The following is a 22,740-nucleotide window of genomic DNA, read 5'->3' on the forward strand; positions in this document are numbered from 1 at the left end:
TTGCTTTTGAAAATCGGATAACAAATAACAATAACCAAGTTATAATAAAAAAACAGTGCGGAAATTTAGAAAAAAAAAATTTTTTTTGTGGCGAAATCTTCTTAACAAAAATTTTAAGTAGAGTAGTAAAATTTTCCAACCATTGTTTTGGTTTGATGTCCAACCCGGTCTCATTTACATACAATTTTTTATCAGCTTATGCTCCTAAGCTGAACGCAATAGAGAAAGTATTTTCTATGTTACAATTTCATGCAAAACCAGTCTTAAGTGATGTAACTGCTGAGCATAAAGTAGTTAGCGTAATTGAAGAAAGTAACGCACGAATTAATCAAAATGCTGGGGCGAATTATGTTATGGGCATGACAAATCCCTAAAGTAGCGATTTATTAATTTCATGAACTATGATTTATTATATACTTTGTTGAGATTGGTAAATTGGAAGAGTAGTCAGCCAATTGAGTTCAAACTCGGAGGATAAGAATTCCAGGAGTTTCCTATAGGTGGCGCTATGGTCGCGATATCTCTAAAAATCGTAGTTATGGTCCGATTTGGCTCAAATTCAAACCATATATTAGCTACATGAAGGAAAATATTTTATCCCTAATTTATTGAGCCGCAGCTAAATGTAGCCTGGTTTATTAGTAATCTATTTTTTATGTTAATTTTATTTTTTATGGACAATTTTTAATTTTGGTTTTTTGTTATTTAATTTTATGCGAATAAAGTTTCACTGAATTTGGAACTAGTTCGTGTTAATTTGAATAAAGTTTAGTTAATTTTTGATATACATATGTATGTACAATATAAATAGCTGCACAATTAGACGACAGGGGGGCTTCGGTGCGAGAATGCTTAAAATAATTATTTAACGCAGGTATCATATTTTTGTAAACAATTTTTTTTTCTCTTTGATAAAACTAGAATTTTAATTATTCGCTATGCATATTGAAATTGAATTCTTTTCCATTTTTATTTTTTAGTTCTTTTTTTGGGAAGCCTAGAATTTTAATTATTCTGCCAAACGTATTTCTGTTATTTGATCATCAATAGAGAACACGAATTCTGAGCGCGCTTAACGCCTCAAGTGTTTTTATACCAAATATTTTGCTTGCTTGCCTATGTTGAAGCGTCGAAGCTCTTTGTGCAAGTAGTCAACTAAAATGGCGCGCATTGTTTGTGGTTTCTCGCCTTTCCTGTTTTCAGCTGCCCCCTCACTTTTTTGCTGTCCTCCTTAATTTTTTAATGTAAAATCGCTTAAATTTCACAGGGAAAGCGTATAAATTCACTATTTTGTGCTTACAATCCATGTTGCCAAATTTCACAACTTGTAAAGGCATTTACTCTTACACCACCTAAGTTGGAACGCAGGAGTTTAGGAAGAAATGTACTCCATAAGCCCAAACCAATTACTCACTAAATAATGTACAATGTCCCAGTTCTAATCTAATATTTCCCCCAAAAAATGTTGGGTAAAGTTACTAGAATATTTAATTATTTAACGGGCAGCAACGAAAATATAAAATATAAAAGCGAAAACACTCATGAGCCTTATCAAGTCCTTATGTATGTTCTTATGCTGTGTTTTGCGAGCGTCTTGTGGCAAAAACTTTGCTTCTTTGAGTGAACGAAATATTTTACGTGCAAAATTTGTACACATTTTAATTCCAGCCGTAAAATCGAATGAGGAAAATTCGCTGCAGGTTATAGGATGAGTATACATGCAAAAGTTTTGCTACCGAAAGATGGAAGAGGGAAAATAATTGGAGCGTAAGGTAGTGCCGTTAAACAAATTTAGTTGAAATGAGGATTTTATAAAGGAAGTAATTTCCTTTTAGTATTCCACTCCCTTGATATCCATATATGCTTGTATGTGTATTTCAAATATAGATTCATAAATTTAAAATAATTTTCCGAGTAACGTTAAGAAGTGAAAATTACAGATTGCCGCACATTTTAAATCTACTTTCACACACTTGCGTGGTAAAAAAACGTTGAGAATTTTCGCACTGCCAATATTTGATTTATTCGATCATAAATCAATAGGCGCACTCATGAAAAGCAAACAAAAATGCTCACGAAATAGTCGTAAATTTTCGAATCAAAATCGATGCACGCTATTTGGGGCCAGCGCAATCCTTTCAAAACCAAATATTGAAGGCAACTACACACACACACACATACATATGTATGCATGTTCACTTGTGAGTTTTCATGCGTACCCTTAATGTGCAGCCGTACAAAGTAAACCTAATGGTAATAAATTATAGTAAGCTTTGTGAGAGAAAACGATCCTCAACGTCCTTAATTTTCACTTTTTATACGAGTGTGCATGTTATTTCCTTTATTGGTGTTCGTATTTGTGTTTGATACATACGAGTACAAGCACACAAAACAGGCGGTTCGCCATGAATGAGCGAATAACACTAGCGAGTTTAGGTGTAAGCCCAACATCATGATATTGCTTGTTATTGTTGTATGCTTTTTCCTGTATTCGACACTTTGGTTAAATCACTCGTCATTGAAATTATCCAACAATTCGCGAAGCTCCTCGTAAACACAAAGCTGTGCGAAATTACTTTTATTACGTATACGGCGTACACTCTCCCTGTCATTGCTCGTACGTGCGTTTGTGTGTTTGTTATGATAAGTTTGTTTGTTGATTACGCTGTACATGTGTTTGGTCGGATATACACATACACATATATACGCGCTTGTACGTGTTTGCGTGTTTTGATTTATTGCAAGCGTGCGCCAGTGTATTTCGTTTACTGTGGCAAAATATTCACGAATGCCAATTTAATTACCGCCATACAGCGGTTGTTCTTACAGAAACTCTCTGCTCTGTTCTTTTTTTCGATGGTTATTTCTTCCCTCAATTTTAACTCTTATGATTGCGAAATAATCTGTATTCTGGTTTCTTTTGCGCTATTCGTTTCACAATAATTGAAACCTTGAAGCCTTTGGCTTCCTTCTCGCTTTTTTTCATTATCTTTTGTACCCTGGCGCTTTGTTTTATTTACCTAATTTTCTTACTTCTACGTTTTCTTGCTATCACTTCAAATAGTGTTTCGCATTTGCTCAATGTTTTCGTTTCTCCTCGCCCCTCTTACTTTTTCTAAGTCTGACAGCAGCATTTCGACTCTTTTTACTCCAGGAGATTTTCTTGTCAGCTGTGTACTTACGCTGAGCTAATCGAATTATTCTGTCAGTCATTTGGCATTATCTCGCCAACTGATTCCCCTCCACAGTTTTTATTTAAATTGAAGTCAAACTTAGTTGCATACAAAAAGATTGGATGACTTAATCCCATGAAGTGATGGCTCATGCAATTTAAATTTTTTTAATCTAGTGATTGCACAATATAAAATAAAATCGATATTTGTTTGAAAAAGATAGTGTCCACAAGTAGTAAAATGACTATTTATAATCAAATTTAATATTGAACAACTTTCTTTGCTAAAACAGTCAAATATAACCACCACCCAATCAATTTGTTCTACCCTTAAATAGATTTTAATCAGGTCCAGTTAGTATTTGTGTTGTGGAAGTGTGCGGCCGTTGTAGAAATGAAATGGAATTGCAGCTTCTTTTCTTTATGAATTCGCTGTTTGTGCGATAAGATAAAACAAAAATATAAAAGCAATCATAACAAGCAAATGACAGGAAACCGATGTCTGTTCTTTTCCTTTTTGAGTAAAAATTAAACGCGTTTTATATAGAAATGTTTATTTAACTGGTTCTAAAGTTTAGAAAATTCTTATTATGCTCAAACTATTACCATTTTGCTCGACCATTGCATTATGTTAAAAAAATAACATTTGGTGAGCAGATATAACATATACGTAAGGTAACATAAACTAGTATACATAAAAAAAATAATCTATTCAACTACAGTTTACTCTGAGCTACAGTTTAACATCGCACTGAAATGCCCAAACTCCAAGCAATTTTTGTTGCACCAAAAACCCGCAAACTCTGAGTACGGAGTTAATTCAACTGTTAGACTACATTAAATGTTATATTAACAGTGGTAGCCGTATTACAAATGTAAATATTTTGCAAGCGATGTTTTCTGGCGCAACCAGATAAGTAACACTGCAAACTAAAAAAAAAAATCTTTGAATGAGTTATGTGCGGTAGAATTTGCATACAAATAATTACTTTTCACTTTATTTTTAGCGTATACAAATAAACATATTTTGTGTAAATGAAGAATATACTCCGGAAATTGAAATTTGCTGGAAATTGCATTGAAATTCACTCGGACATGAATTATAGAATCCGCGCGAATCCGTTTTACATAAAAATATAGACAGCTTTCAATGTTAACAAAAGTCACACGCTCTTAAACACAGTGAGCCAGCCATGCTTGATTTATTTGTTGGTGGTTTGCTTCCATTAATCCATAGGAAGCAAATAAGGTAAAAACACCTAAGAATTTCATGTCAGATATATTTCCATCAAAATATTGTAAAATAATATAAAAAATAGGTGTGATTGGCTCACGCAGCTATTGTAAAAAATTGTTTATTTATAGTAACTTTTTTGGTATTGCTTTTCCTTCAAAAGACTACCTTCTCCAAGTGGCGTTGTTCGGACCCAGTTGTTAAGCATTGAGAAACAGGGCATTGGAAATCCTTTCTTTAAGAAGTGCCTCTATGCCCTAGGACCAACTGCTTTTACGATGGTAACAGAGCTTTAATATGTCTTTACTGTCCCAGCGAATATTTTTTTGAGTTTTTAATTTTCTTATTTGGCCTTGAATGAAGATCAGCCTTAAATTTTTTTTTTGTTTCCTTAAGTTTTGCATCCCTTTTATAAGTTTATTTTCCTCTTGACGTTTATTAAATTTAATATTACTTATATTTACGAAACAAGTGCATTTAAACGAGCCTTCCTTACGCCTTTTGCGTATCAGCTTTCTTTTTGAAGTCTTTTTTTGAATGTAAAGTTTGGAGATGAGAAATGAATTGGGCTCATGACCAGAGGAAACATGTTTCAATACAAAACCCACAGTGCACAGAAACATTTTTTTATCATCAGAAACTTGAGCAAATCCGCAAATTCCGCACCTTGAGTCCTAAAGTGGAGGGGGTTTACCCAACTCCGCTCAATTGTCTATTCGACTTCACACTGATTTTCAGCTTTTGACTTCGTTCAAGGAAGAAACTGCGTTCGTACTACGTCGGGATTCAAATGCTTTTGCTTTATGCCTGAACCAAAAAAAGTCGTTTAAACTAAAATGATTCCCACAAATATGAACTGTGGACGGTAGTGAAGTACGACACGCGATTTTCCACTATTTTTATGAAAATTCGTCGCATGGCAAATGGTTTTTTTATGAGAAGCTTTTTCATGGCAGAAATACACTCGGAAGTTTGCCATAGCCGCTATAAGAAAACAATTTGTCTATCATTCGGTGTTGCATGCACGGAGATTCGAACCTGTGCTCTTCAAAACGGTAGTCACGATTTAGTGTGATTTAAAGAATTTATTTATTCATGAACCAGCTCTTGGTTTAATAATCGTTAGCTTGTGTGACTTTAAACTAATTAAATAATATTCAGAACGCTTTTATCTCTAATTTTAGCAAACTTTATTTAATACCATATCGTGATAAGTTAAAGGGTTAGGGATAGCCAGAGGCCCAAAAAAATGATGATTTTCAATCATGTTTTTTTTGCTAGTCAATTGCTTTATTTTACAAAAGTTAAAACATAGCATTAATACATCATGTTTCGGCTTGACTTTACCAAAATTTCAAAAAAAATTTCAGGAAATATTTTTCAGATTTTCGAGAAAAAAACCGACAATTAATATTAAAAAAAAAATCGAAATTTAAAAAAAAAATTCTTCGATCAGACACGAGTTTTTTATGTTTTTCAAAAGCAGTATACATTTTATTGAAATCTACAAAGCGGTTTTTAAGTTACAGTGATCACCAGTTCAAAAAACGTACAGGGTTTGATTGAAAAGATATGAGCCTCCCCGCGCGGAGCGTTTGCCAAGCGATCAACCGAATCGGCTGGTGGAAGAAAATTATCGTTGGACCTTCCCCTTCCACTAGAAACCGGCCCAGTTCGCTGGCAACAGCGGTGCAGTCAACATCGCTCCGCGCGTGAAAGCTGTTTCAAAAGTGTGTTAGGATTTTGCAGTGGCGAAAATGCAGCGATCATTGGAGCAAGGTTACTCGATCAAATTTTGCGTAAAGCTAAACAAAACGAGTACCGAAACCATTGGGCTACTCAAGGAGGCTTACGGGGACCAATCTCTGTCCAGTGCCCAGGTAAAACGGTGGCACAAGTCGTTCAAGGAAGGCCGGGAGGACGTCGAAGACGAACAGCGATCTGGAAGACCTTCGACAACGCAAACAGACGAAGATGTGAACCGGGTTCGTGAATTTTTGAACATTGACCGTCGTGCTAGTCTACGTGAGATCAGTGAAGAGTTAAATTTAACTTATTACAATGTGCGGGAAATCGTGACCGGAAAACTTGAAATGCGCAAAGTGTGTGCCCTTTATCACGACAATGCGCCGGCGCACACCACCTTCCTCTGCACCTCTGCATTGGCCAAGACGGGGGAAGCGATTGCATGCTTTGGGAATGATTCAGAAACAGGGAACTTGGGTTCGTTGTGAGTTAAAACCAAGGATGAACGTCGTTTTTTCGCCTGTGAACAACAGCTCCAGCGGCAAAAAAGGAAGGGTTTTCTTCATCGCATCGTGACGGGTGATGAAAAATGAATTCATTACAGCAATCCAAAGAAAAGAAAGTCATGGAGACTGTCCGGCCATGTTTCTACGTCGTCGCCTTGGCCGAATATTCACCCTGAGAAGGTTATGCTATGTATTTGGTGGGACCAAGTTGGTGTTATTTATTATGAACTGTTAAAACCAAGCGAAACCATCAGTGGGGATAAGTATCGACTTCAATTGATGCGATTGAGCCGAGCACTGCGCGAGAAGCAGCCGCAATACGCGGAGAGGCATGAAAAAGTGATTCTACAGCATGACAACGCTCGGCCTCACGTTGCCAAACCCGTTAAAACCTACCTGAAAATACTGAAATGGGAAATCCTACCCCACCCGCCATATTCCCCAAATATTGGGCCGTGCGATTATCACCTGTTCCGATCGATGGCACATGGTCTAGCTGACCAGCAGTTCCATTCATATGAAGACATCAAGAAATGGCTTGATCCGTGGATAGCCTCAAAAGATGAACAGTTTTACCGCGACGGAATACGAGATCTACCAGAAAGATGGGGAAAAATAGTAACCAGCGATGGGCCATACTTTCAATGATTCGCTTGTAACCATTTTTTCAGAATAAAATTGTATTTTCATCCAAAAAAAAAAACAGCGAGAACTTAGTTACGGACCTAATATAAAAATAAAAAAGTGTTTTGTATTAATGAATAACTGTACGTGAAAGCTTGCGTAAATATTATATATTCCATTTTATGTAAACTGGTTTCATACATACTTACATACATACGCATACATGCTTATGATGAACCAATGCAGCTATGAAAGTGCCTCTTTCTAAAATCCGTCACCTATTAAGTAGAGAAATTAAAATTTTCTATCCATTTGGAGATGTGAACTTGTGAACTCATTAACCTTGCATAAAGTGCAAATTTACTCAGGCATGTCTGCTTTGAAGAGCATTTTATATGCACACAAGGAGTAAAATATGTCCACATTTGATGTACCATAAGTTGGGCAGGTTGTGAGTTTGTAAATTTTTAGTGTGTCAATTGCATACGTAAGTACACACATACATGCATCTTTGAATATTAGGATGGCACGTCTGTTTAGTATTTTGTTTTTTTTTTTGTTTCTTTGAATGTGATGAGCTTGCAAACTTGTATCGAAATGCTTGATTTTTTGACGCATTAATTTTTGTTGTAAGTGCAATATATTTATATCCAAATCTTTACACTCGTACAAACAGATTATTTAGTGTTAACACAATATCAACGGACGCGGCCGCCATGGCCGAATGAGTTTGTGCATCACTAAGATTCAGTTTTTGGCATTACTTGGAATCCCTTTTGCGGCAGCTGTCTGGAATATGCGGTGGATCAGCACTTGAAAAACTGTCAGCAAAATAGCAGCAGCAATTAAAAATTGACTGCGAAAGCTATAATTCTTCTGAATATAATTCTGACTTTGCTATGCTATGCACGTTTCAACAGCTGCATCTACAGCACAGCTTTTAAATTGTTTCGTTTATCTGTTCCATGACTCCAACTGCGCGACTTCAAACAGCTTTGTGGGTGAATAACAAAGTACCACATCAAATTCTAAAAGAAAAGTACATCCATGACTTGAAACTTTGCAACCTTTGAAAAACTACGGAGTCTACATATTGCCAGTTCGGCCTAAGCTACATCCTAAGGTCATCTTGTAACATACAAAAAAGGTAATAGCAGTTGCGGCAGCACAACGACAACAAATTCGAAAGCCATACGACAGCTACAGCAGAACTCTGGCCTTTTCTAATCACTTTCAATGTTTGCAGTCGCAGTGTGTATAGTCAAAGCAGTTGACATGTAAAACTGAAGACAATTTCAAATGCATGGTATATCCATCTCAGCATCTTCTCATGAACTGCCCTGCTTTCACGAGACTGAGATTTAGTCAATTTGGCTGTCACTGTTTTCCACGCCTGCGGAAAGCAGGTTTGGACATCATCCGCTCAAGGCGGTTAACACAGCCTTAAATACCTAGTCTTCTTGTGAATCATGAATTCTTACCTATTTCTTTTTCCCTACTATCCCTTTTCTTCTTCATTAGTACCTTATTGAATGATTTTATATTTTCATCCATGTGAGCTCCTTATCCTGAAAGGGAAGTATCAAACCTAACCTAGGATTCAGTTCATTCCGATTTCGGAGGCTATCAAACTTTTTAGGCTACCCAATATATACGAATTTTTACATTTAGTATTAAAATAAAATTAATATAAATAAACCGCGGTTAATTTTTTCGATCTGGCAATGTGAAAATTACCCTCAAAGCTTACGTATGGCGAAGTTCATCGCCAAGCAACATTTGAAAGCTATTACTTATGAAAATTTCAACTGAATTTCTGAGTCGTTAGCCGCAATTTTGAAAGCGTTTAGTACATTACAGGCCGTTCATTGGAATTGCAAATCTCTCTTAAAGGATCAAAAATCTAAAATAGTTTAAACTAATCGAAACTTTTAGAATTTAGTAATTTTTAATTTAATTTTTCATGCCCAGAATAGGCTTCGAACCAGTACTCACCGAATAGTAGTCACGCTCACACCTACACAGCGACAATTTCCGTATACTCGTATATAATAGGCATAAATGTTTGTACATCTGTACACATTCTACTATTTCTTCACTCCACCTTTTTTATGGTCATACTCCTGCCAACAAATATGTGTGGGAATTCTTTCGCAGCTAAAAATACTCGCACAAATGTAGGTATGTAAGCAATATTACAGCGCATTTCCCCTGCATCATAAGCCTCTACTTTTCATGTGCAGGCTTTTTTTGCCAGTTAATTACATTTGTGCTGACTTCGCGTGTCTATGCCATTTTGCCGCCATTTTCCCAGCACATGGCATTGTGGCGCGCAGCACTGCAACATTTCACTTTTAATGCCACCGCTGCACTGTGCTTAAATCGAGTTTAATTGCATGTTTTCATGTGCAATTAGTAGAAGGTGGCTGTAAATTATAAGTCCTTTTGACTCCACTTCGGTTGCGAACGTTCAACCCAAATATTCACTTTGCCATTTTACAGTTTAACACGCTAAGCGGCAAAGTCAAACTGGTCACGACACGCCACTGCAGCTGATTTTAATGCACATCAAAATTAGCGAAGGGGAATGCCATTTTGGTAACGCACCGAAGAATGTAAGTATTTAAATGCATGCCAATGCTTTTCAGCGCCACTGAGGACACCAATTTTGGACAATCGGAAACCCAATATAGCTTCCAAAGTTTGCAACAAAGTTCGCTAAAGTAAAACACCAGCGTTATCGTTAGGTTTTAGCATTTTGCCATCATGGCAAGTCTGGCAGTCTGTTCAACAGAATAGCTATTATTTTACTATATTTGTAGCTTGGAAAGTATAAAATATTAGGTGAAGTAAGGAGTGCTGGATATGTTTCGCTAAATGTTTTCACAGAGTCATATCTCACGGCTTATGCCCTGCATCGTTTTACACTACTTATACGCCAATTTAGAGGTGACTTTACGCTTGAAAATACAATAAGTTCCTTGGAATTGTTGTGTTTGGTGTAGCCAATTGTGTGTTACAACGCTCCAAAATCAAGGCAAAAAAGAGAAAATCCGATATTTTTTTCAGTACCACTACAACCAAGGTGAAAAGTCGGGCAGCCGGTCAAGCAAATGTCTGTTATTACGGTGGCAACAGAGTATCAATGCAACAATAAAACGACTCCTTTTTGGTAGACAAATTATAGAAACGTTGATAAAATCAATATTAGTCGCGTCGGCCTGACGTGTTAGTACTTATTTCATTGCTCAGAAATTAAATATTATTCTGAGGGGGCTTATCACTGTGTCCTGAAAGATCTATTGTGTCCTTTCTGATAGATTTACAGGATTACTTAACAAAAACTTAAGAACTAAAAATAAGTAGATAGTTTATGGGATAAATAATAGACTCAATAAATTACTTAAGCAGAAGCCTTGGCATCGCAAAATCGAGATCAAGACTTCTAGTAAGCCGATTAAACTCTTCAAGTCCTCTTGTAAGAGGTCTCGTAAGAGGGGCGAAATTGAGGTAATTTGATCTGAGCGAAGTAGCTTCTGCGAAAAAGTTTCAAATCGTCTGCATAGAGTAAATATTTAGAATGCTTGAAGTTCCAACGTCATTAATGAAAAGTAGAAAAAAAGGTAGGACCAAAAATGCTACCTTGTGGTACTCCAAAAGTTGACAAAAATGTATGAGATTTAGTATTACCAATTTCAGCAAATGAGATTCTACGAGGGCGGTTCAATAAGTACCCGTGTGGGATGACAGAGGGTGTTCCTGAGGGAAGTTGGTGTTAGAATCGTGTGCTGCCATCTATCAAATGACCCAAAACCAATTTCAGACTGATTGATAGGTAAGCTTGGATTTGACAGCTATTCGAGTAAGACGTGTTTCGTGATTTTCGCTAAAATGGAAAAATACCTGTATCGTTCGGTAATTCACTTTTTGTGTTTGGATGGGCAAAAATGGGAGGAGGTAAAAGCAAAGTCGAATACTGCCTATGGGAACGCTTCACCATCTATGACCACAGTTCAACGAAATTAAACGTGAGCGAACATCGGTTTTTGATGATTCTCGCTGATCGATGAACGTAAGTGCGCGAAGTAACAGAGGCAATAGGTGTGTCGACCGGAACGGCAATTAATATTTTACATGATAAGTGGGCGATAAAAAAATGGTCGGACCGATGGGTGGGCAACAAGCGGATGCGGTTGTTAACTTCGAAGCAGTGTTTGGAGCAATTTAAGCGAGATACGAAGGAATTTTAGCGTCGAGTTGTCACCGTTGATGAAATCTGGATACATCATTACACACCAGAAACTAAGCAGCCAATACAACAAAACACTGGATTTCTCTCTGTGAATCTGCCGCATTTGACGAAAAAGAAGGTGCTGTTTCACCACGCTAACGCACAGATACGATAACTAGCACATTCATCCGGAGTTGTCCTCGCCAAACTGCATGAATTGCTGCCACACCCCCCGTATTCACCCGATCTGGCTGCTTGCGACTTTTTCTTGTTCCCTAACTTGAAGAAATGGCGTGCGGGAAAAAAATGTCGTTCAAACGAGTTATCGTCGATACAGAGGCGTATTTTGGAGAGCTCGACAAATCCTATTTTTAAAGGAGCGTTGGGAGAAGTGTATCTTTCTAAAGGGTGCTATGTTCAAAAAAAAAAAAATTTAAAAAAAATAATATTTCTTCATTTCTAACACGGGTACTTATTGAACGCCCCTCGTATTTGACAGGTATGATTTTAGCCATAAAAGGAAATTTTTACATTTACTTTACATATGTATATCTCTGTTTTATATTCAAGTGTGTATTAAAACTTATGACTTGCTATATCCTATCATCCTATCATGGTTATCGAAAGCACAAACATTACCCAATAATTAAAATTGTTTGATTTAAGAATATGTCTCATTTAAATGTACCGGATTTGCTTATCAATCGGCAAAGAAGGCAAATATGCCACCTTCAAAGGCAACACGGAACTACAACGAAATTAACCAAAATAAAACCAACTGCATTCAAACCCAGAACATAACTCTAAACTGGCTCAAAAACATGATATGTAAAACATGGAAACATAAACAGAAACTGCCAGACTCACAAAAACTCCAAACAGCAGATACCTAAACAGACTTCACTTCATAAAATTGAACTTGAACACACTAAAATATGCACATGAACATCTGTTTAACAACATCTCCCCTCCTTACCGCCCCTCCAGCCACGTGCTCACTTTATCATATCCCACCTCGGCTACCTTAAATAGCATTCGTGCGGCGGGCGCCGTAGCCGAATGCGTTGGTGCGCGACTACCATTCGGAATTCACAGAGAGAACGTCGGTTCGAATCTCGGTGAAAACACCAAAATTTAGAAAATATATATATATATATATAAATTAAAATACACCTTAAAGGAACTTACACCAATGCATCCCACAAATCATAGTTAAGCTATCAACTATCCAAGAGACGCGTGTGCGTGTACAAATACACAAATGCAAACTTCACATAAGCCAAGCTTAAGGCCAAATGTTATAGTTAATTTTCGGTAATCATTTAGTAAATAAATAAATGCACTCAAAAGTGTAAATTGAAAACAGTAGACGTCGATTTTTTTTATGGAGCAGTCTACTGAAGAGTCTTGACAAAAAAAATGTTCATTTAATTCTTGTATATTTAATTATATTTTAATTATTTCCGTATATTATTTACGCATTTGAAATTCCCAATGGATATTCTGCTATTCGCTGCTGAAAAATTAATGCAATTAAAAATTTTTTCAGTAGCAAATGAAGTGTCATTTTGCGGTAGATGATGTTTATGTGAATCTTTTTCATAGCAAAAACGCAACCGGCAGTTTGCCCATGCCTACAGAAAACTTATAGAAAAAATCTTTTTCAAGCATCGACCCCCAATACCTACGTCAAAGGCGTGATTACCATTGGGTAGGGCACCACATACATTAAATTCCGAATTATTTTTCTTTTAGCAAAACTTCAAATTTTCCCGCTTTATATGCTTTTAATTTCCTTTGTAAATATCATTCATAAATACTCATTAATTCTCAAATTAAATACAGGCATTCGCTCATTTTTGCGCCATTTTTGTCATTCTTCCGTGGCTTTAGTGCGTGGTCCTCCCTTGATGGCTTGGTGGAGCAACATTAATTATTTGAGCAGCTTATCCCCTCATTCATTATTTCACGCTGCCCACAGCAATTTATTTCAACAACTGTCGCTTTATTTATTTATATAAATATTTATTTATATACAGACTAACGTCACAAACAAGGTCACAAGACTTGGCGACAAAATGGAAACGAGAATTAATTGTGGCCAATGGCACTTAAAACATAAATTTTAACTTTTAAAGGGGGTATGGTGCTGGCGTATGTATGCATGGGACTAAAAAATTAGTTCGGAAAAGTCCACATATACAGTCATGATGGCAGCTACCGGGGCATACACGCGACATTTAATATAATTAACTTCTTACTGCTTTATATATATTTTGATATAGAAATACTCGTACCCAGCACAAAATGCGCTCCTCCTACATTACAGTGATTCAAATGCAAATTTCAGCTTAGCAACCAGGTGTGTAATTTGCTATTGGGACTGTGTCTGCCTTTACTGAGTTTCATATGCATATTAATTTTAAAAGTGCTTGTGAGCTGCTGTTGCTATTTTGAGATTCAACTATCGCTGCATTTACCTTTTACACTTTTCTTGGTTGCTTTCCTTCAACTTTCAGTCGCGTGCCTCATCAGAAATTCATATGAACAATTATGTGTAATGAAAAGCGCTACCCCTGCTATGCGTTGCTTCACACCTCTAATAACCAACGGTATATTACATGAGTCCACATTGATATAAATATTAAGTGTGTATAAGTAGATACATACATATGTACCATTTGCTTACAGAATACAACGCAGTAAGCAAAAAATTTCAATTTTGTTGAAAGTCTATTTCTAGTGCCTTTTATGTGTTTATGGGTACAATTTTTTTATAGATTTTGGACTAGACTCGAAGAAAATATGCAACAACTCACTGCAAGACAAAAATTTAAATATTAAATATTTTTTATTTGTAATACTTTTTCAGTAATAAAAGTAAACAGCTTTTAAGTTTCCTCTTGACAAATCGGCTCTCATAGCAAAACACTGGGTTGCTAATTCTGCAAAATTTTGAGTAAAAGTGGATTAAAAAAAAAATCTGTAGGAAATATATTAAATTTTTTAAATGGTGTGATTAAAAGCAACAATTCGCTTAGTGGTTTACAGTGAATGCATTGCAGGCCTCAATATCAGAAAGCTGGTAATGAAATGAGCCTACCTTCACATGGGTGGATGAAGTGTCCAGAGCACGTATGTAAATGAATGCCAGCCTCGATGTCAAGAAGCTCCTTTTCAAAAGAAAAATATATCAATTAATTAAGAAAGCCCTTAAAATATAATAATAATTAATTGAAATAAGTGCAGGTAGCTTGTCAAGTAGTTAGTAATGTAAGGATAATCCTGACTTGGCGGTCAAAAAGTGAGCGAAGCATAGTAAAGTTAGGTGCAAGTCATGGTTTTTTTTCCCCCAAGTTCCATCTGGACACTTTGAATAGTTGTAACTGTATCCTCCACATGACGCACTTGTTCAGCCAATAATTTTTGTACTTCCAAGTTAGTTTTTATTTCCGACAAAAAGTTGTCGTTTACATTAATATAGTAGTAGACTAATCGTGCTTCAATAGAATAGTTGCTATTGCTTTTTTACCTTCAATATTTCATTGTGAAATTGCCTCACATAAAGGCAGAAAAAAATGCAGTTCAAAGTTTTTGGTTCAGATAAATATTTTTATTAAATTTTTTTTTATTTTGTTTTGTGTAAAACCAAGTATTGGTTGAGAATAATTTTCAATCTTTTCCAAAAAGTATAAAATGATTATTTAAGGGGTATATAACACCGAAAAAATGGACGATTGTCATATTTTTTTTTTAAATATGTTTTAGAACTTTTATTCAAATGAGGCATATATCATATTGAAGAGTAACTCTCGAAGAATACATTTTGGAGTTTTTATTTTAAAAAATGTTATTATTTATTGTTGATATCGCCCCTCCCCCGAAACGCCGTTCTTTAGAAGAGGCTTGCGGTGATCACGTTAGCGCATGAGCAGCTCAACTGAAATCAAAAAAATTAAATAATTATTGTATTGGGAAGTTGAATTAGTTTTAAAGGTGACACACAGATGGCGCTATTTATCACTTTATCGCGTTGGCAATACTGAATATATATTCATGACAAAGCCTCATCCCTAGGCTTTGTTTATCAGTATCTGTCATTTCGCTGAAGTATAAGCAACGCAGTGTTTTCGTGCTCCGAGTATGTCAACTTTCGTGCCGTCGAAACGCAATTTGCGGGAAGCTTTGCTTTTCTGCTTCAATTTGAAAAAAAATACAGCCCAAGCCCGTGAATTGCTGCAGGAGGCCTACCCAGACCATACTCCGTCGATTTCAACATGTGAGTACTGGTTTCGACGATTCAAAAGTGGTGATTTTCACACCGAAGACAAGGAGCGTCTTGGCCAGCCCAAAAAGTTCGAGAACGCGGAATTGGGGGAATTGGTAAACGAGGACTCGTGCCAAACCCAAGAAGAGCTTGCTGAATCATTGGGCGTTGATAAATCAACCGTTTGCAAGCGTCTAAAAGCGATGGGAATGATCCAAAAGCAAGGACATTGGGTCCCGTACGAGTTGAAGCTGCGCGACGTCGAACGGCGATTTTTTACGTGCGAATTGCTGATCGAGCGACAAAATCGGAAGGGTTTTTTGCATCGGGTGGTGACTGGCGACGAAAAATGGATCCACTACGATAGCCCAAAACGCAAAAAATCATGGGGTTTGCCCGGCCACGCATCAACGTCGACGGCCAAGCAGAATATTCACGGCAAGAAAATCATGCTCTGCATTTGGTGGGATCAGGTCGGCGTCGTATATTTTGAGCTGCTTCAACCGGGCGAAACAATCACGGGAGATCGTAACCGACTGCAATTGATGCGTTTAAGCCCGGCATTGAAAGAAAAACGGCCGGAAACGGTAAAAAGGCACGACAAGGTTATTTTGCAACATGACAACGCTCGGCCGCATGTTGCTCAACCTGTCAAAAAATACCTTGGAACGCTTGGCTGGGAAGTGTTACCCCACCCGCCGTATAGTCCAGACATAGCTCCCTCCGATTCTCATTTGTTCCGGCATATGAGTCTCGATTTGGCGGACCAGCGGTTCTCCTCGTACGAGGCTACCAAAATATGGGTTGAGTCATGGATAGCCAAGCAGCGGCCAGAATTTTGGAGAAACGGCATCCGGAAATTGCCCGAAAGATGGGCGAAAGTTGTAGCTAGCGATGGCCAATACTTCGAATAAAATATTTTGTACCGTTTTTTCACAATAAAGCCCCAAATCTTCGAAAAAAACCTTTAAAACTAATTCAACCTCGCAATAGAAAAATGTTTTTTAGTGAATCTGAATGGTTTATTTACCCAAACAAAATTTTTCTTGATATGAAAACCGCTTTGCACCAAAAAAACGATTTTTGAGGGGTTGAAAAATTTAAAAAAAAAATTTATTCCAGCGAACTATGCAAATATTTATAAAGAGTGAACCGTTCAGATTTTGTAACTTCGAATAATTAAAAAAAAAGTTTAGGCAAATCGGTCAAATAGTTTTTGATACATAATGATCACTGCGACGGTAATTTTCAAAAAACACGACTTCGAGATAATCGCGTCTAAAGTTTTGCGTGCACTTTATTTATGGATAAGGTCGCGCTTCCACGGTATGTAACTTTCGTACTAGTGCTCCGATCTTTATGATTTTTTGAATTTATATTTTTAAGATGATGTACTTTTAGAATATGCCATAAAAAATGTTCGATTTTTTAGTCCAACACAAGGTATATAAGTAAATAAATAATTAAATAAAAAACATAGAAATTTTCCTGAAGCAAAACGATTCTTGAAACCAAAAAAAAAAACCACAGCGTAAATATTATACTTCGCTAAAAGTTCTCAACGTAGCGAAAACACGCAACACAGCCAACTAAAAACACTATATTTAAAATCAACGGGAATTTTTATCAACTTCAAATTTGCACTTTGTTACTTACTTCCACTTACTACGAAATTAGGATAAAAAGTTTTATATTCGCATATAAATGGAAAATTTATGTATATGATAGAACTAGACTTGTATACAAAAATAATAAACATTAGAAAAAATAAAAAAATTGGTAAAAATTTTTATCTACACCATTATGGCTTAATACAATGTAAATACACGAGATCGTGAGTAAGGAAACTTTCAGAACTTCTTAATTCACCTAAAATGTAGGAAGTAGCATTAGTCGAAAAATTCACACTGCTGTATAAAATACATATGTAAATCTTGTGAAGGGCATTGAAATTGATCGTTAGAAACTTATGTGAACAACCTCTGTTTATTCGATTAATAATTCACAACTGAGCACAATTTTCCACATTTTAATTTCTCGGTACGAATAATATCCCAAATTTCACTTCCACTTATATATGTATTCCCGCAGTTTTAGTGAAGCTATTCAACTCTTTCACGTATTCTTTCACGCCTCTTTACGAGGTTTACGCCTTTCCTGGAAGTTTCGGTTCCCATCGAGTTTTCTTTATAAAATTTTCCAATTTAATAAAAGTGATTTTAAAAATAGAATTATATAAATCCTTTCAAAGAATACTATCACTCTTTTGGCTGGGTGGACACTAAGTCCGTAAGGGCGTTTCGTAGTACCATATTTCACCCAGTTGTTGTAGATGTTTCCTTGGTACTGAAATTGTAATGTCTTGAGCATAAGCTGTGAATTCGCAACTACTACCCTTGCGCAAGTAAATTCTATATCAAAGCATTATCAATTAAAATCTATAATGAGGGGGATGGAATGTGTACCCAAAAGGCGCGTCTGCTCATATGTTTAGTTGCGGGCGTGTCCCTGATTTCTTGGAAATCCCATCAGAACCCGTGCTATTCCCATCTGAAGTAAGATCTAACAATAGGTTCCGGACGGAACATAAATCCTTTGAAGGCTCTATTTATTCCATCTTCTATCTAATTATATTTTATTGTATTTTTATGAGCGTACGCGCTTATCTGCCGTTACGAAAAAGTATATACGAAAGAGTAGCGAGCAACCCAACAACAAATTGATAATATAGAAAACAGGGAGCATACCATTTTTATGTTTGATTTCCCCTGTTTATTCCCAAGCAAAATTATGAGAGCAACTTCGGCTGCCACATCGCCGGGTACTCGGCAGCAGAATTCTGCTCACTCATTTCACACGTGTCCCCAGACTCGCCTCGTCCAATCAGTTGTTCAGACTCCAACGAAGTTATATGAGTGGAGGTTGTGTTGATTTTTTCGTATATCATCTACACATTAATTTAATGGTTTCTAAATCTTTTTTTGTTGGTTTTGTGCAATTTATGTCGAAAAAGCCTTTGCTCGGTGCAAATTGGAGCATTCTGAACATATTTATTAGCGTACATACATATGTACATGTGTATCAGGTCAGTCCATAAGTTCGTGCGTATTTGTACGATTTTAGCATACAAAAAATTATTCGCTGAATATAACGGAACTATTTATTTTGAAACTTTATTTTATGAAATGTAGAAAATAATTGTAAAAAAGTAAGTTTATTTAATTATTTAAGAAATGAGACTGTATCTGTAAGACTTTTTAGCCTATAAGCGTAGATTAGCGGTTTCTTTTTTAATTTATTCTATTGTATTTTATTGAAATATTCAAAATTATTTTAGAAAAAATGCACGTACTTATTTTGATAATTTATAAAATATTTAATATTTAATCATTTATCATCGAATAAAAAATTATTTACATTACTTTTCGATTGTAGCATAGAAACCTGCTATACAAATTTTATTTTCCAATTTACGAATTGTTTTTTTCTTTATTTTGCTTTCCTCCTTCTATTCTTTCGCATGGATATTTTCTGCACAAAAACAAACACAATGGTACAATACAATTGCCACCGCCACCGCCACTACCAACAAAAACAATAAAAAAATACGCACACAATTGCTGCTGATGACAATTCTGATGGCAACACAAACGAAATATTTACACTAAACTCCCAAATAAATGTAACACACGTACACACGCGATATGGCATACAACACAAAGGCAAACTGGCTGCAACACAATGGCGTACACGGTTTGGCCGCCCCTCGCAGGTGCCACGTCTTGGCGATGTTGACCCCACAGGCCGATTTTGTGCCTTTCCCGAGGATTGGCTCAAACAAAAAGCGGGTAAAATGAACAAAGAAAAAAACTCATCTCACAAGTAAACTAAAGAAAGCACTAACACACTTTTTTCTCTATTTAGAATATTTATAATTTTGAGTAAAATTTTAAACTAAATTCGTTTTCGAAATTCGCTTTCATTTTCATATTATGGCAAAAATTTAAGTGAAATCCAAATTACTAACCCCTTATAAATGTATTTAAAAGTAATAAGTAAATGTGGTTTTCTTGTTATTTATTTGCCTTTTCACATTAGCGGCTAAGGCTCCCGCTCCCACCATGGCAGATTTGCGTCGAAGTAAGTACCTCTTCATTTGAAAATTTATGAGTCTTTTCTGTATTCACCAATATTTTATTCAATATTTTCAGTTTGCGTAGTCAACGCTGTGCCATTCCTCGCTTTCGGCTTTCTGGATAATTTCGTCATGATAGTTGCGGTAATTAAAATAATTTAAAGTCTACATACATACTTATACCAGTACAACTTTACTGAGCAATTGTGTTCAGAGTCTCGGTCAGTTATAGTCCGGGAGCCAGGGGTGATTTTGACCTCATCATTTCATGCCGACGCCATCCAATGGATGACGAAAGCAACCGTCACCTGGTCCAGTAGCGGTGGGTACGTGCGTGGGATGCTGCGAAACGTGTTGAAAAAAAAATTTTTTAATCTCATTTAATACCGGCTGAAATTTTTTTTGTGTATTGTTGACATTTAGGTAGGGTGGTTGTCGTAAGACACACTTAGACCTTCGGCAGGTCCATTGTGATTGTTGACATTTAGTAGAATAAAAAAGAAAGGTCAGCTGCGCCGTAGAATGGGGAAAATACGTCAGCTGAACTGAACAGGCGAACTTGTAAAATAAATTAAAAAGTAAAACTACTAATGCCGATTAAAATTCTTTTACATAATTTTGGACACATATGAAAGTATAATAACGATGATCAGCTACGTTTACAGCGGTGGGAAGACCGTCAGCCGAAGCAAGAATGTATCATTGCGTTCAGCTGACGTATATTCCCCCCTCTACGGCGCAGATGACTATTTTTTTTATTCTACTAATTGTCAATAATACATGAAAAAAATTTAATCCGGTATAAAAGGAGTTGGTAGGCATTTTTTTCGACACGTTTCGTACCCTCCCACAATCACACCCACCGCGGGCGCGCCTACTGACGTTCACTTTCGATATTCATGAAAGCTAAATCGCAAGTATAGTCAAGAATTTAACGTTATAAAAACGCCGGCCAAAATCGGCCCCTGGCTCCCGGACTATTACTGCGAATATCTACCAACAAAAGTGTTTGATCGATTCAATTCGCTCCGTTATTTGTTTGTATAATTAAGTTTTATTTTTATTTAGAGTTTACAATTAAGTTTATTTTTATTTTGGTTGTTTTTTATGATATTCTCAGACAACAGTCAAAGCTAGATTTTACTGTCATACAATGAAAAGTTTAGTAGAAGTTAAGCAAATTCTATTGTTTGTGTTTATAAGAACTGGCACTATCAATTTCAGCAGGTTAGTGCTGGTTTAGACAACTCCATTGTGATGATTTAAACCCAAGCGACCATCACAACTGAACCAGGTTCCTGAATTCTCTAATAGCAGACCACTCAGCTATTGCAGATGAGCAGCTTCAGGTGCCTTTTGAGACACTCACAATTATGTGACTTGTGAATATTGTAACCGTTCATCTTACTTATAGGCATAAGCGCTGGGATTTTTGGTCCCAAAGCAAATTTGTCTGTGCTGATGAGCAGTTTTCTCAGCATTTTCGAAGCCGAAGTGTATGCCATCTGGCTAGGTGCAAAAATCAATTTACAAAGAAAACTCCGGAATGAGCGAAAAGCTATTCTCAGCCGCAGTCAGGTTGCATAACAGGCTGTATCATCCTTTGAAGTAAAATCCTCTCAATAAACCTTGAGTGCATAGAGAAACTAAATTTACCAAGAGCACAAAATCGCATCAGCCTTATATGGGTCCTCTGACACTGTCCCGCTCTTGACAGAACGCAATATAGCTGTTTAAACTCTTACTTCTTCGGATGTCCAGCAGATTTGGAATCGGTAGCGATTCACAGCATTTTATAGTTTATCCGAGAGGCAAAGTGGTTTGACTACATTGTGAATTAGAAGAGATGTGGGCCTTTGGGCCTAAGTGAATTCCCTCCACAACCTTATGGAGAGGGGCAACACGATAATCTAACCCAGCCTACGTGGATCCTAGAACAGTTGGTAATAAAGCGGCAGATGCATTGGCTAGAGGGAATGTGGCCTCGGTACTGAAAGCTATCGAACCCTTCCTTGTTATGGGACAACATAACATCAAGGAAGAGCTTAGAACAAAAGGCTAAGGCTACGAGATATACTGGCACCAAACCAAAAAGCTACGCCAGGCTAAGCCCTTATTGGGAGAGCGCAGCCTAAAGAGGTTTAAGTATCCCGTAAGCCTCCTAAGAAAAAATTTGCTCACTGGCATTGGCACTAGAAGTATTTGCTGTTTTTCTTTATTTATGTCCATTTCTGCTTTTAACGATGTAGCTTTAAACCCTTTTTCTCACAAGGCATAATATTTTCCATTTATTCACCTAAACATATGGTTTTGGCCGTTTATTTTGTATACTTCTTTTGTGCTATCGCCTATTTTCTAGCGGTAAATAAAGATTTAACTGGTTGTTAAGAAAAATAAATTGAATTTATAATGTCGATAATTTGCTTGTTTATTAACAGGCAATCGAGAAAACGGTCCTAGAGTTATTCATTCTAATCCTATATTTTTTACTACTGTTTTTAAGCTTTTCATTCCAATCTGATACTCATTGATTTTCAAATTTACAGGGCGACTCAATCGAAAGCATTTTTGGCGCTTTCATGTGCATATCTACAATGGCCGCAGCTGGTCTCGGTAATACGGTGAGCGACATACTTGGCATTGGATCGGCCTACTATGTGGAACGTGGTTGCGAAATGATGGGTTTCCGTTTACCGGACTTGACGCCAATCCAAATGGAAATGAAATCAAGTCGGCATGCAGCAAATTTGGTAAGTAAAAATTGCGAGTGCCGAAAAGTGGTTAAAATTTAGGAAGAAAACGTGTCATATTTTTTCTAATTTAAT

General features: G+C 36.6%; 1 protein-coding gene across 2 annotated transcripts in view; it reads left to right on the forward strand.

Annotated features, from left to right (window-relative positions):
* Positions 1–22,740, forward strand: part of LOC128862909 (transmembrane protein 65) — a 72,856-nt gene that overhangs the window by 44,800 nt on the left and 5,316 nt on the right. Inside the window, exons 2-5 of one of the 2 annotated variants that reach the window (XM_054101733.1) lie at positions 19,503–19,628; positions 19,879–19,920; positions 19,992–20,059; positions 22,462–22,665. In XM_054101733.1, coding sequence (XP_053957708.1) covers positions 19,503–19,628; positions 19,879–19,920; positions 19,992–20,059; positions 22,462–22,665 — 440 coding nt within the window. The remainder of the gene's footprint in view (positions 1–19,502; positions 19,629–19,878; positions 19,921–19,991; positions 20,060–22,461; positions 22,666–22,740) is intronic. The other variant, XM_054101734.1, reaches the window with a different exon arrangement.

The sequence above is a fragment of the Anastrepha ludens genome, chromosome 5 (genome assembly GCF_028408465.1).
Source record: "Anastrepha ludens isolate Willacy chromosome 5, idAnaLude1.1, whole genome shotgun sequence".
Lineage (NCBI taxonomy): Eukaryota > Metazoa > Arthropoda > Insecta > Diptera > Tephritidae > Anastrepha > Anastrepha ludens.